A 17,814-nucleotide genomic window follows, 5' to 3' on the forward strand; every position below is an offset into this window, starting at 1 on the left:
ATTAACATTACATTTCTTTGCATACTTGAGTAGCTGCTAGAGAGAACTTTGCCATACTGCATTAAACATCTGAAAATGTAATGAGCACCTTTGTGACTGATTTCTGTGGTTTTTCTCACCAAATAGATTAGCTCCAACGGGGCTGGAACTGGCAATATCCATGTAGAGGCTGTGGCACCAAGTGGCAAGACTATGGAATGCACTGTCAAGGAAACTGATGGTGTTTTCACGTCTACGTTTATGCCAAACGAAATTGGTGAGCTTGAATGAAGTTACGCTGGTGTCACTTGGTTTTTTTTTTTCAGCTTGCAGCGCACTAATCTTGCCTGTGATATTTAAGAGGACTCATTGTGCTAAGGATTGTTATGTAGCATTGTTGAATATCGGTGAAATATATATAGATATCACACAGGCCTCTTGAGAAATTCTTATGTGTCTGTATATATATGTCCAGTTAGTCCCTATGCTATCCCTAGTTAAAATGGTATGCGTAAAATTCATGGAGCATTACACAACAAAGTCAAAGTGAAATAATTGTTAATTACTGAAACGACATTTGAAATATCTTTTGTAACTTGTGTGTTTGGTCATTGTAAGCTCCAACGTTGCAGTTGCGCAAAATTCACAATATAAGCTACCAGGGTTTTACTAAATACAGCAAATGCACCGTAGACATTAGACATGAGAGAGCGCCCGCATTTGGCAATAAATTAAAAGGAACACCTGTCATTTGATAAATTCTCGAGTATTCAGTGTGCCATCTGAAAGTAGCCGGAACAGTAAGGTGTCACTTGGAGGGCTGTAGCCATCTGTCAGAGGAGGCTAGCCTGCAGGCGCACACTTTCAAGCAAGCTGCGATGTGTTACTTGGCTCATCCTTACTGAAGACTGCTCAAGAATTTGTCAGTTTAATCAACAATTACAGTCAGCATAATCGTGAGTATGAAACCACTTCAAGTGCACTAAGCAAAAATTGTTCAGTCCTATAGCTTTTTTCAAGGTGGTGGGCTTACTGTTGCTAAAATAGAGCGTGTGCAAGTTTGGTTATGTGTCTTTTGCACTTGTTCAAGTGAAAGGAATCGAGACTGAACTGCACTGGTTCTTCGCTTCTTGTCATTTATTTCAGCTATGTTAACGCCTAAATGAAATTTCGTGCAATGTTCATAGTCTGTCCCATGCCTGTTCTCTAGCTACATTTCTATCCACATTTCTCAGAATTTCACGCAGCACATCTTCAGCGGGCCTTTAATTCTTGCAGATGCATTGACTTTATAAAGTGTTTCACATGCTCATCTTTTTTTTTTATCATCTTGTCCTCCAGGTGAATGGAAAATTGATGTCACTTATTCTGGTGAGCACATCCAAGGCAGCCCCTTCACATGTTATGTTTATGACCCAACGCAAGTCACAGTGAGTATTTTGTACGCCAGTATAATTAAACGAACATATACATTACATGTGTACTGGCTACATTTAAGTTAAATCACTTTCTCTGCTGGTTGAAAGGAACAATTGATAAATTGTGCTTAGATGTATCGAAGCTTTGTGAACTTTTTCTTGATATTTACTCTTGGTTTGTGATAATCTTGACCATATAATATGCATTGGTGATGATAGGCTGTCTCAGGATGACAACAAACTTGCTTTTGTAGCACCATACATTTTGCACCAAAGAACATAGATACATTTTGCACCAAAGAACATGGTCTTTGTAAGATATTTGTGATGGTTAGCTGTACTCGTTATCAGTTATGCAGTTAAACAAAGGGATACTGCCCTTCTTCAACAACATATTTGTGCCACTGTTCTATCCTGTTTTTGTCATGACTAAATAACTATTTAATTTGAGCTCCAGTATTGCAAGAATAATATCGCACTTACCGTTTTATGTTGAAGACACTGTTTTTATGTTGTTCACAGATCAATGGCCCCAGTGCTGTGCAGATGGGTAAAGAAGTGGTTTTTGAGTGCGATGCCAGTCGTGCTGGTTGGGGCAAGGTTCAGCTGGAGGTACAAATCGATGGCCACAATGTTCCAGTCAGCATAGATGAGAGAGGCGATGGCATCTACGTAGTCTCATTCTTACCTTCAAGAGAAGGCCACTACAAGATTTTTGCCACATTCAACAACGTTGATGTACATGGTAAGCTTCTTGACACAAAGTGCATTGGCTTTCCTGACTTCTTAGTTGAAAGTACTCTGGAACAAAAGCCAGAAATGTCTTCATTGCTTGGTAAAGATAAAAAAAAATTGATGTGCGTCTGAGCTTAGCTTGTGACAGCAAGCCATATATGTAATGTTTTATGATCTGATTTTGAGGGCCTGTTATAATGACAACTTATTAGCATAGAAAAAAATGAGCTACACATGGACCAAAAAAAGAAAAGTGGTAGAGGACGTACACAGTATGTGCATCATGTGAATCCCTTCCTTTTTTTTTTGTCTGCATTATCTAGCACAACTTTTTCTATGTCCATAACCAACTTGCCCAAATTGCATGCACTTTGATTAACGTATTGTTATGGAGCTGTGTTGTTATTAGTATTTTGCTTGCATGTTCGTGGATGTGATTAGTGTTTTGTGGCAATACTATATTAAGCTAAAGCAAATTCTGTAGATTGCGGCTTAGCTCGTTTAATTCTATCCTCTCGCAGGCTCTCCATTCACAATAGTCTCCACTGCTGACGAACCAGAATCTCCAAGTTCGCTCAACGATGCCTTCTTCACTCGCACGCTAACACCAAGCGGAGATCGTGTGTCCAGCTCCGCGTCATCTTTCTTCCCTTCCTCCCTGGCGTCGTCTCGGGTCACATCCCCAACAAAGACGGATCCCGACGGTCGCGTGTCGCGCAACGCTGTCGAGTTCCTTCAGTCCCGCATCGAGACGACGACGACCACACGACAAGAGACAAGCGTCACCCACGCAACGAGAACAAACGTGGAAAGTGCGGGAAGCAGAACCGTTTCGACGCCACCTCGAGGTGCCACGCCTGAGCGGCCCTCGTCACGACACATGAGCAAGGCGCCACCACCTCCTACACCGAGAAAGCCTGCGCCAGCTGTCCCCTCACCATCTGTTCGAAACCAGAGCCGTGCACTGTCCGAGGAGCGGAATGGGAACAGGGAAGAGCAGTTTTCAAGCTCAAGGAACTCCTCAACACTGGAGCGGCGTAAAAGTCCGGAGATGAGGCAGATGACTCCACCAGTAGTGGCCCAGCGCCAGGTATGGAAAGAGCCTCCAGTGTTGAATTAAGTATGACTGGTAGTTTTCAGAACATGCCACTTGGGTATTCTTAATTAGTACTACACATCATGAGTTGCTTTTTAGTGTGAAATCTTGGTTATCAAAAATGGGCTATGCCAGGAACATTTTAAATTAAAGGAGCAAATTTTAGATTGCACTATAATGTAACAGCGGTGTAACTACAGAATGTGACTATGGTGAACATGGATATAGATCTGTCTCACATATGGAAGCATATCCTAATCAGATAACCATAGTTGGGAGTGTGGGCTTGGTAAGCATAACTGTAAAGAATGTGAAACATTCTTTACAGTTATGCTGTAAAGAATAACAACTTTATACCGCAGCGGTGGCTACATGGTTGAGCATTCGCTTCCAATGTGGGAGGTACCGGGTTCGATTCCCAGTGCCGACCGGGAACCCACTGGTTTTTCTAAAGGGGTAGAGGAGTACACCTACCTGGCGCTCGGTTGTTAATGGGTACTCATCTTGAAAGGTCGCCCCATAAGGTTCTGTAAAGGCCCCTGGGTGCACCTTAACCCACCACAGCCTTGGTGAAATAGTTGAGCATCTGCCGCTGCTGTGGGATGCAGAGATTTGCTGCCACCGGGTAGCTACCGGTAAAATAGGGACAAGTGCACTTCCGGCCTGGTGCTCGGCAGAACGAAGTTCATAGTCGCTTGGGAAGGCACCCACCCTGTGGGAAATTGGCGGCATGGGACCGCCAGACCTAAAAATAAGGTAATCCTTTTAACACGAAAGTGTTTTATACTGGTGTCCACCAAGACTTCAGTGACTTATTTCCGTCACGGAAATGACGTCGAAAAAATATACACGATCAGATGGCAAAGAAAAAAAGGTCCGTCAACGGGCATCGAACCCACGACCGCTCAGTCCGCAACAACAGCTGCCGGGCACGCTATCCACTGCGCCAGGGTCACAGACTCTAGAGACTTTACAAACGCACCTTTTATATCTACCACTCTCACGGTCGGCGGGGTGGTGTTGCCCTCCGGGAGCGGTAAAGTAAAGTAATTCGTCATTACTGTGGCCTCCGCAATTGGCACCTGCACCGCGTTCCACGTCCGTCCCATTTGGCGCGTCTTCAATAGAAGTTCAATTTTGTCAATGCCTTAACTCACCACGAGGTGGCGACCTTAGTCCAAGCGTCGTAAAAGCGTCGGCCTCGCTCGTAGCATCACACTAATCCAAAACAAAAATAGCTCTGCGACGCACGCCTGCCTCACCTGGCTGTAAGAACGCGTTCCCTGCTCACGCGCTCGCCCCGAGAAAAATCGCGGCCTGGCTGCCGGGCGGCACGACGCCCTTTGCGTTTCCCTCTAGTCCGGCCGTGGCGTTCAATCACATTTAATAGGCAGGCCGCGGGATGGGACCAAGTTCTGCGTCCGATATGCGACACTCTTCTGGCTATCACACCTCATCCTCTCATTGCACTTTCACTGTTAACTACTGCAGCGACCACAAGGGTTTGTTTAATAATTTAACATCGACGTTAGTCGTCTGGATGGAGATGTACCACCAATCATCAAAGTGGGTGCATCCACGTCAAACGGTGCTATAGCTGCCAGAAATCAATATACATTGTGCAAACTCTCTTATATCTATGTACAGTAAACATTCAGTTACTTCTGTAAGGGCACGCTTTACTACTTTCGTGTTATTCCGATTCCTATGACAGAGGGATCAACCATTTTTTTTTATGCTTTCATGTTATGTTATGAAACATAACATGCAATTTGATAGCAATTACTAACTAGTGAGATTGTTTCTGTAATAGCTGTTTGTCTTTGGATACCATTAATGGCTTTGTTATTAATATTGTCCAGCTTCATATCTGTGACATTGTTTATGACTAGTTTATGAAAAAATTCTCGCATGTAGGCATTTGCCAAAACAAGGTTTTTTTTTTTGCATTAGTTCCAGAGCTTCAGCATCATAACAGTTAATTAGTGGTGCAGCTAGCTTCCGTTAATTTAACCTCAGGTGCGCTTGAAAAATTGCTCTGAATTATTCAATGTTCAAATTAGGAAGAGTGTAGGAGGCAGGTGTTCCTTAGGACTTGTGAACACATAACATAAATTTAAAAGCACATTGAACTCACTGATAATGAATTAAGAGACACCAGCTGCATCAGTAGTGGGTGAATTTTCAGGAACCTTAATTGTTTTGTTGCTCTCGGGCTTCACATCCGTTTCCTTCACCATGTCTATTGTCTTACGACAATCATGCATGCAGATAACAAAAGAAGAGCACCGCTTGGACAGCCGCCAAGAGACGCATCACCATATCGAGCACCAGAGAATTCGGACAAGTGAGACGAGCAGTGAAGCCAAGACAGTGCAAGGGACAAGGCAGGCAGGGCCTCCCCCTGTTGCTCCCAGAGGAGGAGGTGACATTGCTCAAGTGAAAATATCGGGTGAGGCTCTCAAGCTTGTGCCTGTCAAGCAACCTGCAACATTCCGCATCAGTGCTCCTGACTTTGACCGAGACGACTTCCAGGTGACAATCGCTGGTAGGTGAATTAGTAGTTCACCTGAAGGATCTAATCACCACCCCTTTCCTTTCTCTGACTTTTCCTTCACATTACCCCGACGATGAGCGGCCGTGTCGAAAGCACCTGCTCAGGTTGATCTCCCAGCTTTTAAAATAATGTTTAGACATCCAAAATCTTTTTTAACTAGTCACTCTAGCATGAAAATGTATAAGTACGTTGCCTTTTGTATGTGTTACGCTATTCTATGTTTATGTGCTTTTAAGTGTAGTAGGTAGCTTTAGGAATTGTACAGAACAGGGGTCGTAAACGTACCTGAGCCAGAGGGCCCCAGTCACTAAATGCAGTCCTGCAATGGGTGGGGCAGTGAAGAAGTTTGAAGCGGGAGGGGGGTGGGGGCGAACAAGATGTCAGCTAACATTGCCATTTGAAAGAAGGCTTTTGCCAAATCTCATTTATGGGTAATTTCTGAAGGTGATTTAGAGTGAGAATTCGAGAAACCTCAATACCGATCTCCAGAATGACTGAAATCTGGCACTGGTTCTGAAATATAGAGTACTTCATCCACTTTTGTGGCTCAACACAGTCTGACAGCATGGGGTGCCTCACGAAAAGAATGCTCAAGACCAGAGACCGGTCATGTCTGTGTAGCTTGTGAACATACTTAATAAGAAAACTTTTTTAAAAATTATGGGACGAAGACAATGATGCCCGGGCCAGGCCGTTAGAGAAAGAGATGCATGCGGCCCGCGTGTTTGAGACTCCTGACATAAAAGTTCATGATGTTATGCTTGTTCGAAGAACTGCTTGAGAAATTTAGCATGAAGGAATTGTGAGTACTCTAAATATCACTATTGTGAGCATCTGCTAATTAATAGAGAGTTTGAGAATTGGGGCCCCAAGGAGCTTGGGGACCCAAGAAGCTTGCGAGCCACCAGGGCGCATGTGCAGAACCCAAGGCACTCTTCAACTCTTGCGCTCGCGTTGGCCCAAGACGCAAAAATCGAAAACTAGCGTGGGTCCCCAAGCGTCTTGGGTCACCAACGAGACGACACAGACGCAGTGTGCGCCACGGCGCAGTATGAACCGCGTCTCGCATGATTTCAATTTCGCCACGTGTGGCATTCCGTGTGCTTGACCCAATGCAGCCTGCGTTCAGCCCAATTCTCAAACTCTGCTGATCATCCGAACACAAGAGCAGGCTGCCCAACGCAGCTTGGGGACCCAGCGTCTTGGGTCCCCAATTCTCAAACTCTCTAATATAAAGTGGTCTCTTAATCCAGTGCCTGTGCCTGACTGGGTGCTTGCATCCTTGTTTTGTCTAATTAGCGCCCACTGGACGAGAGTTCCCTGTGCACATGGATGTGCCACATCCTGGAGAGATAGACGTCGAGTTTATCACATCTGAAGTTGGCGAGCACGTCATTGAAGTGAAGCTGCAGGGACGGCCACTGCCAGGTAGCCCCTTCCGAAGTCATGCCTTTGACGCCACCAAGATAAAAGTGGGAGACGTTCCCAATGGAGTGGTCGGACATCCCGTGGAGTTTGAGAGTAAGTGTACTTGCAGTGTTTTCTGTGACTGCGAGACCGCTCGATATTTTGAGCATTCATTTGACATCTTTTGTTGCTTAGTTTGCACACCATTTCATAATTTGATGTCTGACTTCTTTGCGTTACTTTGTTTGTGACAATTTGCCAGCTTTCTGGTTTCTTTTTGTGCAGTTGTGTTTGTTAGCCTGACTATACATTTAGTCAGTTTACTTAATACATATACAGTAAGCTTGTTTGGAATTGTCATCGGTTCACTAATACTTTCTTTTCATTGATTATCATTTCATGCTTTTATCTACTTATGCATTAGTGCACAGCTCCTATGCTATCAACAAGACTGGCTGTATTGAAAATATGCAGATGTGGAAGAGTGTTTTTGTTGCACCAGGCATCGTTATTGAACAGAAGCAGTGATGAGTGAACAATTATCATTAATAGTGATTTTTTTTTTCATGTGTAGAATGAATGCCTTTATTGTAAGCTCTAGAGCACTGCACTATGGCTTTAGGGGCTTTGCAGCTGTATGAAGGCACTGAATGTGCCCTGAAGCCTGCACATTTATTATTGAATTGAATTGAATTGAGTTGATTTGCAACAAGGCTGCGAGGATGACCAGGCAAAAAAGTTAAATTGAGAAGCTTTTGGGGAACCTGCCCACCTCATACACTGGGCAGCTTCACAGCGATCAAACAGAAGCACATGGTATACATACTACACGAACTAAATGAGTGAACAACAACGGTCGGAATTAATAAACAAGGTTACCGTGGAAACATTTTGCACAGTTGAAGCACCATTGCATGCACAGTTATCACTGTGTATGCACTGTAAATTTTTTTCTCTTTCGTGTAGCTAACTACACTTCCACTACCTACATTTTGTGGCTACTTTATGCATGCATTCAACTGCATCCAGTTCTTTTGTCCTGTAATTGCGAATGCTATTATATTAGTACACATATTGTAGTGGTCTCTCTCTTGTTGTCCACTTACAATGTTGTTAAGTTACATGCATTTTCAATGCCCTCCACGTACATTTAGCAGTCTGTGATGTGTGTTATATACACCTATTTAGCTGTCTTTACTACGTAGTTTACAGCAGAAATAAATAAATTTGTGCTGTGTAGTTTGATATTTGAAGCTGGGTTCCTTTATGTAGGGCTTGCTGACTTGCTTCATGGTAGTATATGTTCTCCTTGTTGCAATGTCTTCAAAGCCTAGTCTTTACTTTATATAGCACATTCCGTAAGATCCATGTTAGATTGGCCCTACTGAATTCATGTCCAATTTGGTATGAAGGTTTTGTACTAATGTGTACCCTTGTTTATAACTGTCCACAGTTGGATCATTTCTTCATTTTGTTCTCATTGTGTAGTACAAGAGTGTCCATATACATCAATGTAATTATTTTGCTTTACAGTTGATGGTGCTGAAGCTGGCTCGGGCAACCTAGAGATCATGGTGAATGGCGACCATGTCACAAGCCACGTCAAACCGCTTGGTGGCCACCGCTTCCTTGCCTCATTTGTTCCTCGCACAGCCACTGTGCACACAGTCGAGATGAAATTCAATGGCGAGAAGGTTCCAGGTGAACTTATTTTCCTTTTTTTTGTCTTTTCCCAGATATTTTTGAAAAAAATAGAACAGTTATTAATATTGCAAGCAACATTTTCTAATGATTCCGTTATGTTGCACAATTTATGGGCAATTTGCATACTCTATAGGTCTTGTAGTAAGACAACACTAATTAAAAAGCATTCCTTAGTATCCTTGTGTAGAGCATTTGGACTTGATGCCTTTACATGGTGCCCACCCAAATTCATTTCACAAGAAGTTATAGCTTTCTTGAAACTGGGTTTAGTGCATCCTTATTCTCTTTTTTGCACCAATTACGATTGCATTGCCCTGTTTGTGCAGGTTCCCCATGGAAGTGCGAGGTTCGAGATGTGCCTAAACGGGGCCCAGTGTCGGCAAGGGGCCAGACCTTGCAGACATTCAGCTGTGGCAAGACTGCCAGCTTTGAAGTGCACGCCCCAGGCTGCAGTAAAGACGACATAAAAGTCAACATCAAAGGTGTGCCCTTAGCTGCAACTACTATACTTGCCTTGTCATCGTCACATTTATCCTTATCATTACTGATCAGATTAGGTCCAGTGCAGAACAAATGCCCTTCCACATTCACCATTCTCTAATGATTGACAAGTGCCAATTACAACTATCCTTACTTGTGCATTTCCCTATTCCCCCTGTTTGTCTGATCTCCCGCAGCCCCTCACTGTTTTCCTTTTTCCGTGATGTATTTATTAATTGCCATACCATTAGCTATCCCTTCTCTGCATGGCATACATTGGGCACATCTTTCCTTCTTTCAGTTAGTTTTAGCTTGAATGACTTGAACACATGTGCTGTGCATGTAAAAACTAAGCACCCATGTCCTCAACTACAGTGATTGTCAAAAGAAGTGAAAAGGTTTTTGTGTTGCAAGGTGTGATGTTTGCAGCTCTATATAGTACCCTCTTCTGTCATTAGGACCTGGGAAATCGAGGATACAACCTGTTGTCGTGGAGCGCCCAGACTGCCATGTCGTGGAGTTCACAGCCTTGGAAGCTGGTGAGGCAAAGATAAATGAATGAATGAATGATAACTTTATTAAAGTGTTTACTCACTGCATGCAGTTACGTTTCAGAAATGTCACATATACTTCCATTTTTGTCATTAAATTTAACACCTATTGTGGTAACTGCTTTGCAGTGTCATGGAACTTCAGGCCACATTTGCAGAAAATTTCATTCACTCGTGCAGCTTCAGGAAAGTGATGTCAAGGCTTCGCCTATATAGTTTCTTTCCTTTTGTATTGCAAACGATACTGCACGAAACATTGCGAGCTTTACTAAGCATAGTAATGCACCAGCTGTCACTGCTTCGCACCTTCAACAGAACAACCGCGACTCTCTGTCTTGGTTTGCAGGTACCTACCAAATCGAAGTTACAGCTGGCGGTCAAAAGGTTCCGGGCAGTCCATTTGTGTCAAAGGCCTATGATGCTTCATGCATCACCCTTAGTGATGTGCCACAGTCCTGTGTCGTAGGCCAAACATCTCAGTTCCAAGGCAAGTAACTACACCTGCCAAACATAACTGCCATTCTCAAGTTAAGTTGTCACTTTTACGATAATTAGCAAGTAACATTTTTCATCCATTAGTGCAACTAGAAATTGCTTCCTTCGATTTTGAAAGCCTTGTTTGGTACAAAGTGCAATATTGAACTGGCATTATGAGGGCGAAGAGAATGAAGTTTCTTTGTCAACATGGTGATTAACATGGTGGTCTTGAAGTTCTTGATTACTTTCCCTTTCTTTCAGTTTTTTCTACAAGTGGCATTATGTGTGGAAAGATTAAATTTCTTGGTGTTCAAGAAGCTCTTGCAGAAGTATTCTGTTGCCACACTAAATGCCGACGAAATGAACACAGTGCTTAGATTTCATTTGAAGTTACGCTTTACTTTACATTTATGCACATTCGGCTGCACTGACGTACACAGCACTGTCATATTAAGAGGGTACTAATAAACATTGAAGTACCTAAATGCACCATGCTATCAACTCATTGCTCGTCTGTCTTTTTTTAAAAAGACTAGACGTAACATATGTGATGGCATGAGCATAGAAGCTTTGCGCTTCTTGTAATTTGCTTTGAGTTGACACGGTTAATGCCTACGCTGCTACATGATTTTTGTTCAGCTAATATTTTGTCACCCATAATGTCCAGCAGCATACCATGTAAAAAGGTAGAGTATTCAAACAAGGATGATGGGTATGGAAGTGAACGAAATTAGTGACAGTAGGACAGTATCAAAAGCACAAAGAGCAAATATAGATTGAGCTGTTCCATTCTAAAAAGGCATAGCAGTTTGGAAAATAATAGACCACAGAATGTAACAATTAAACATGTTTCAGGAACACAAGCAAGATGCTATAAAAATATTATTCTGTAGGAGGCACTGCATGTAGTCTTGCAGAATAAGCATAACAACAGTTGCACCATCTGCGGTAGTTGATTCAGATTATGTGGTGCTGGTTAGAAATGGTCACCATTGATAGTAAGCTACTAAGTGTATCTTGAGATGGTTACACAATAAATATCTTGCCGTGCCCATTAGTTTGGCTCATATGTCCTACGAGTAAAATTGATTTTTAAACACTGAAGCAACGGCATGCAATGCTTTTACAGGAGAGAGCTCTATTGTAATAGTGAAGCACTTAGTAAACTTTCATGTTGAAAGAGTGACAGAAACACCAAAAAGTTGGTGTCGAGGTCCTTTAATATTTTTTTAAGTGTTACCCATATCATGTCAGTTGCAAACGGAACTGATTAAAACAATTTGCAGTGGATGCATCGAGAGCTGGTGAGGGGCAGCTGGAAATATCCGTGAACAATGGCGAAGTTCCCAACCAAGTGCAGGTGCTCAACAGTGGTCGGTGCCTGGTCAGCTTCAAACCTCTGCGACCTGTGCCCCATGTGGTCAGCATCATGTTCAATGGGGAGAATGTGCCAGGTAGGTAATTTGTTTTTCGAAACTGATCAGTGATTTCTTGTTTGAGACTGTATGGGTCTGAATCATTTACAGGCAATGTTAAGTGTTAGCGATTACTCTGCTATCTTTAACTTCCCACAAAGACTTAATGTTGTCTCAGTATTGCAGGCAGGAAGTACACAGCTGCCACTTTGTTACATAATCAAAAAGCATTCAAGCAATGCATGTAGTCGCAGTTTCATCTCCCATATGAATGGCACAAAGCACTTGTTTCCATCATGTGGTAAAGAAAAACACAAAAATTTTTTTTCCTATGCAACAAATTCAGACTACTGACATTATAGGCAGTACCTTGTGAACACCATTTTTTTAAATAATCTAAATTAGTACAGTTGTATTGCACAATGGATATAATCACATTTCTCAGGCAAATATTTTACATGGAAAAATACAACATGCCAAGGCATGCAAAGCATACAGCATTACAAAGCTTGAAATCATTGGACAACTGTGTATTACGTACTAGTTTAGAAAAACGCACATGCACAGGTGTGCTGTATCTATTTCCAATAATAATATATGGGTACTTCCTTGTATCATTTTACTGTTTGTGTTGGTAATAAATTTGGACATTCGTTAAGACACCAGAATGAACAGAGGTAATTCTTGAATGGCATTTATATGGTGCTGCATTGTTTGCTTCGTGCAGGTTGCCCAGTGGTGCTTCAAGTGTCTGATGTGAACCAATGCTCATTAGACCTGAGTTCTCTGGAGCTAGTGCCTGTTAATCACCCCAGCAGGTTTCATGTGTCGGGGGTGTCTGATGAAGACCAGCTGCGGGTGACCATTGTCTGTAAGTTCTGGCATTTGATTCAAAAATTGTAGCTGTGGTTGCTTACACCTGGGTCACGTAGTTTTGCGTAAGAGTAATTGCATCAGCATCCTTATTAAATAAATCCATTTCAATTTGGCACACGCCCACATATCAGGCACATCTCATTGTGGCACCTATAGCGGTATAGAAAGATTTGTCTTGAATACCTTTATTCATGAAAGTGAAAGGCAGATCGTGGGGAAAGTCGCATTATAGTAAGCATCCTTTTGCACCGAAATTGAGCGGTGATGAATGAAACCTCAAGATATCGAAAGACAAAGATCGAAAATATATTTGCATAGGAGTATTCGATAACAGCAGAAAATATTTGCTAGGGAAATCTAATCATTAAATGAACTGACGTCTTTGTAATCTACAGTAAAGAGCAAAAGAAAAAGGAACTATGCCCTGCGCTTCTTAAAAAAATTTTGCTATTGTAGTTTGCATGCAGCGCAAATCAGCCCCTACATGAAAATGTGTCCTCCTGGCAAGAAGGAAATACAAGATAATGAATGAATAAAAGGGCTTTTAAATAAATGTCCTCACACCAGCCATTTTCTGGTCTTACTACTATTTCTTTTTTCAGTGGGACACTGTTTAAAAGGTTGAAAGTACAGTAGACTCCTGTTAAACGAAAGCTGAAGGGACCAGGAAAATATGTTTCATTTAACAGGAGTTTCGTTTACTGAGCGATGAAAAGGGGTGCAGAATTCAAGCACAAAACCAATCATGTTAGAGGCACTTGTTCCATTTAAGCAGCAATTTTATTTAAGAGAGTTTCGTTTATTGAGAGTCTACTGTAAATGGAAAGCTACACGATAATTTCTGCCTTGTATTATTTTCTTGTAGCTCCGCACGACAAAAAGATTCCTGCCAAAGTAAGCCGCAGTTCAAGAGGAGGACTGAATGTCGAGTTTGTCCCTGACGAAGTTGGTAAGTGTCATTATAGTACGACTGTTTTTGGTACGTGCTTGCTCTGCGAAAACGAAATGTACATGAAGTAATGACATAACCGCTCTTTCATATTTCCCTTACTTTTTAAATGTGGCTTCATTGCAACAGTACACTCATCATTTCAACTAGGTACATCTGCTTCCCAATTTTGCAGCTTAGTTCTGAGGTTTTTAGTTCGTCTGGGATCATTAAAAAGGAAACTGCTTAAATAACTAAACTATCACGTAAAATTATGCTTGTTAATGCATGCCCTGTATGAAACTCAGCCTGTACAAATAATCTGAGACAATTGCGATCTAGCACAGAAAGAACCTCATATCTAACCCCTACATTTCTTAAAATCTAGAAGGTACATTGTAGCAGCTTTCAATGTTCTTATTTAGAAGTTGCATAACTTGAAGAAAAAATTTTGTGTTTGATATCCCAAATTTTGACCTCACTTCGAGTAAAGGGGGGGAATTAGAGGGTGTAACAAGATGCAGCGACTGTTTTAAGGTATAAAAACTCTGTAGCATTAATAAAATACACGGCTTATATCTGAATAATTATCAGGTGTGTGAGCATTCTCAAGCATGAAAATTGAGTTTAGGAGCTCACAAATAATTTAAGTGGAACACAAATGCCAATGTGAGAGAAAATGGCTGTACATGGTGATGCTACCATGGCTATTGTTACGTGCACACTAGCACAAATGTATTATTTATATCGTCCATTAACTATTCCAAGAGGCAGTGCTACTACAGCCTATTGGGATAGTGACCGTGCTGGTTTTTGTTGTAGTGCCACAATATAATTGGATTTGCATGTGCCATTCACTATGTATATGGATTCTGAGGCTCTGAGTACCGATGTAGTCAGTACAAATCGGCTCTCAATGCAAGTGTGGATATGTGCTCAGCACAAGAAGTGATCTGGATGCAAATCTGTATTTGGAGACGCAGTGAAAATACAGTCATTGAAGGTTGTGTTGGTACAGTTTGCCATAATGAGCAACAGTTATCTACATAGCACAACTCAGGTAACAAGCTAAGGACGACATTTCAGAAAAAGAAAAGTCTGTAACAGAGGGACTCGAAGGAGGAGCACTCCTTCGAGCGAACTGGTGCAAGTTGTATGTGCAGCTTGTGCAGTTGTTCAGTGCAGCTTGGACAAAGATGCAATGACAATGACAATCATTGTCTCTATGCATGGCTTTGTCTTTGGCACACCGAAGTTAACATTTCATACAACTCGTTATTGCACTGAAGCTAACATTTCATGCCCACTCTGTGCTGGGTGAGTGGAAGAGGGCCAGAGGTAGTTACTTCAGAATTTGTTGCAGGGTTAAGTGATACCATCACTTTTGTGCTGGCTTGCAGGACCATACATGGTGCAGGTGGAGCATGCTGGGAAGCTGCTTGCAGGCACGCCGGCGACCGTAAAAGCTTACAGTGCCCATAAGGTGGATGTGAGTGCTGTATCGCAAGGCACACTAGGAAAACCAGTCCAGTTTACAGGTGAGCATCTGAGCGAAAGTGGTCTCTTGCTTACGGGAGATGGCATTTGTGTTAGCACATACACCAACAGTACACACCTACATTTTTTCAGTCTGCATCAAGGCTAACCCCTTGTAATGCCCTTGCATTTGTAATGGCATAGACAGACTGGGGTGTAAGCCGTGCCTTTAGGTCTGGCAACAAGGAATGTTGCCTGGCTGAATTTCTTGTGCATGACATTCTTCTTTCTTGAAACCTCTTTGCAGTTGATGTGGGGTGCGCTGGTGAAGGCAACCTTGCCATCTCGGTGACCTCTCGCAACCGCGATGTCCCCACTGTGGTCCACCCCATGGGTGGGGCCAAGTTCGCTGTTTCCTTTGTGCCTAATGATGGGTCAGATCACATCATCAGCATCAGCTTCAACAAGGAACCTGTGCCAGGTACTGACAGCTTTTCATGAGTGGCCTTCCTATGCATTTTGAGGCCTGCTTTCTCTCGCTTTCCTTCTTTTTTTTATGACGGCATGCTGCAGAAAAAAATTTTTTATGCACTTTTGATAAGGTCTCGTTTGTTCTTGAATTCAAGTGTTTGTGCGCACTATGACATTAGGCTCAATAAAAAAAATTCTTTGTCATTTTATGTCAAGTCATCCTTTCATGTGTAGTGTTCTATGACTTACACCACAGCAAGCAATTTGATGTGGGAAGCCATTGTCGAAAATGAAAGAAAATAAGAAAGGAAAAAGAATTCTCATTCTCAGAATAAAAATAATGCAACACATAAATTTAAATGTGAAGCTGTTAAAACATTTATACAAGTTTGTAATGTAACTTGATCATATCCTCTGTATGTGGTTCTTATCTTTCATCAGAAAACAGTGGTTACATTTGCAAATGTAACCATATTCATAAAATAAATTTTGTGTTATAAACCGCATGTACACCTATATTCTGCAGGAAGTCCCTTCAAGGTAAAAGTTCACGATGGTGGAAAGATTACAGCCATGGACGTCTCCACGTTGGCTGCTGCTTCGGTGAACAAAGTGGTTGGCTTTGTTGTCCAGAATGCTGCAGGAAAAGAGCAGGATCTGACTGTCAAAGTCGAAGGTAAGCGATGTTGTTTGAGCTGTTGCCACTTTTTCCTAGCTTACATGAATTAAACTTCACACATTTCATGCTTTTCATTTCCTTGTATGCCTATGTGTTTAAAATGTAAATGTACTTCAACTGATTGTGCTGTGAAAAACACTCTTATTGGCCAGTTGGTTTACATTAATTGTGCGTGAGGATAACGTATCCTTTGATTTGTGTTCTTCCATTCGCACGGTCTACTTTGCCCTCTGAAAATAAATGGCCATAATCAGGAAGTTTTCTTAGCATCTGTGCTTTTGAAGTTCTTTGATATGTGTACAGGAAACACTTGCATGCAGATTGTTGGGATTTTGGTCTCTCACAAGAGCTCAGTCACCTTTAATTGAAGCAGATGACTTGGGTTTGGCAGTTCTGACTCCTTTCGACACATCTGTGCATTACTTCACAGACACTGTTTCCATAGCCACTTGCAATTAGGGTGTCAGCAATACGAGCGGTGTACATTTGAGCATTTCCTTTAACAGTGGACCATACTGTACACCAATTACTTGGTAGCCACTGCGAACCTAAGTAAACTTGAAAGAGTTTTTGTATGGCTCAAGAGGCCCGTAATATGAAAACCTGCATACTTTTGACAAGTGTTGATGCGTGCAGGTCCCGACAGTTCTCCACTGCCTTGTTCACTCAAGGACGCTGGAGACAGAAATCTCAAGGTTGAATTCTCACCCACCAAGGCTGGTAAGTGTTTCTGCAAGGATTATAATTGTTTGTTTTCACCCCTGTTCATTCATTGTAAGGTACATTCTCAGCTGCTCTGCATTTTCACATCAAACCAGAGCATATACCCTATTTTTAATGAACAAGGTTTTGCTCGTTCACTAGCTTCACCACTGAGTGATTGTCTATACTGAGATGGCACAACACCCAGAGGAGAAACTTAAAGGGGTCGTGAAGAGTTTTTTGAAAATTTTCAACTACCTGTGTATTCGGAATCCTGGCCGTCCATTCAATACTATACCTCGACTCGTTTCATTGTCCGGGTTCATTTAATGACTATAAAATCACATTGCAATTTCCCAGCTCACGTTCCCCTCAACTGTACAGCTGATGTCACTTTAGGTCAGGCAATGGAAAGTCTCTGTCGACGACAAAACATGGCGACGCAGTGATGTTTGCTGAGCCATAGTTGGCCGAGATTCGTAGCATCATACCGTCTCAATTGTGAGGCTGCCAGCTTGTGAAAGCGAACGTTGTTTCCACTTTGATAAGTTTTACGGCAATATCTGACGACGCACACGGTCTGCATAGCGAGGACTAAGCCATTCAGAACATGCCGTAAAACACAACTTAACGCAACCAGAAAGAAAAATTGGCCGTGTATATGCGTGCTCCGCTGCAAATGCCACATAAAGACGATAGATGAGGCGCTGCATGAGATATGGACGCCATCTGGCAATACGTCAGGAAACATGAGCTTGTGCAGAGGGTTTCCTTCCTCCGTGGCAGAGGGCGTTCGTCGGCGCGCATATGGCATTTTCAACGCAGCTTAAGAAACTAGGGTCTTTAGAATTACGTATCTTTGT

At 42.3% G+C, this 17,814-nt stretch overlaps 1 protein-coding gene across 1 annotated transcript in view; it reads left to right on the forward strand.

Annotated features, from left to right (window-relative positions):
- Positions 1 to 17,814, forward strand: part of LOC119387868 (filamin-C) — an 82,399-nt gene that overhangs the window by 24,402 nt on the left and 40,183 nt on the right. Inside the window, exons 8-24 of the mRNA XM_037655422.2 lie at positions 127 to 256; positions 1,321 to 1,409; positions 1,920 to 2,142; positions 2,654 to 3,222; positions 5,500 to 5,776; positions 7,085 to 7,306; positions 8,726 to 8,893; positions 9,223 to 9,378; positions 9,835 to 9,915; positions 10,274 to 10,414; positions 11,691 to 11,858; positions 12,547 to 12,690; positions 13,561 to 13,644; positions 15,024 to 15,161; positions 15,407 to 15,580; positions 16,097 to 16,246; positions 16,886 to 16,969. Of these exons, the coding sequence (XP_037511350.2) occupies positions 127 to 256; positions 1,321 to 1,409; positions 1,920 to 2,142; positions 2,654 to 3,222; positions 5,500 to 5,776; positions 7,085 to 7,306; positions 8,726 to 8,893; positions 9,223 to 9,378; positions 9,835 to 9,915; positions 10,274 to 10,414; positions 11,691 to 11,858; positions 12,547 to 12,690; positions 13,561 to 13,644; positions 15,024 to 15,161; positions 15,407 to 15,580; positions 16,097 to 16,246; positions 16,886 to 16,969 (2,998 nt within the window). The remainder of the gene's footprint in view (positions 1 to 126; positions 257 to 1,320; positions 1,410 to 1,919; positions 2,143 to 2,653; positions 3,223 to 5,499; positions 5,777 to 7,084; positions 7,307 to 8,725; positions 8,894 to 9,222; positions 9,379 to 9,834; positions 9,916 to 10,273; positions 10,415 to 11,690; positions 11,859 to 12,546; positions 12,691 to 13,560; positions 13,645 to 15,023; positions 15,162 to 15,406; positions 15,581 to 16,096; positions 16,247 to 16,885; positions 16,970 to 17,814) is intronic.

This window comes from Rhipicephalus sanguineus, chromosome 3 (assembly GCF_013339695.2).
Source record: "Rhipicephalus sanguineus isolate Rsan-2018 chromosome 3, BIME_Rsan_1.4, whole genome shotgun sequence".
NCBI lineage: Eukaryota > Metazoa > Arthropoda > Arachnida > Ixodida > Ixodidae > Rhipicephalus > Rhipicephalus sanguineus.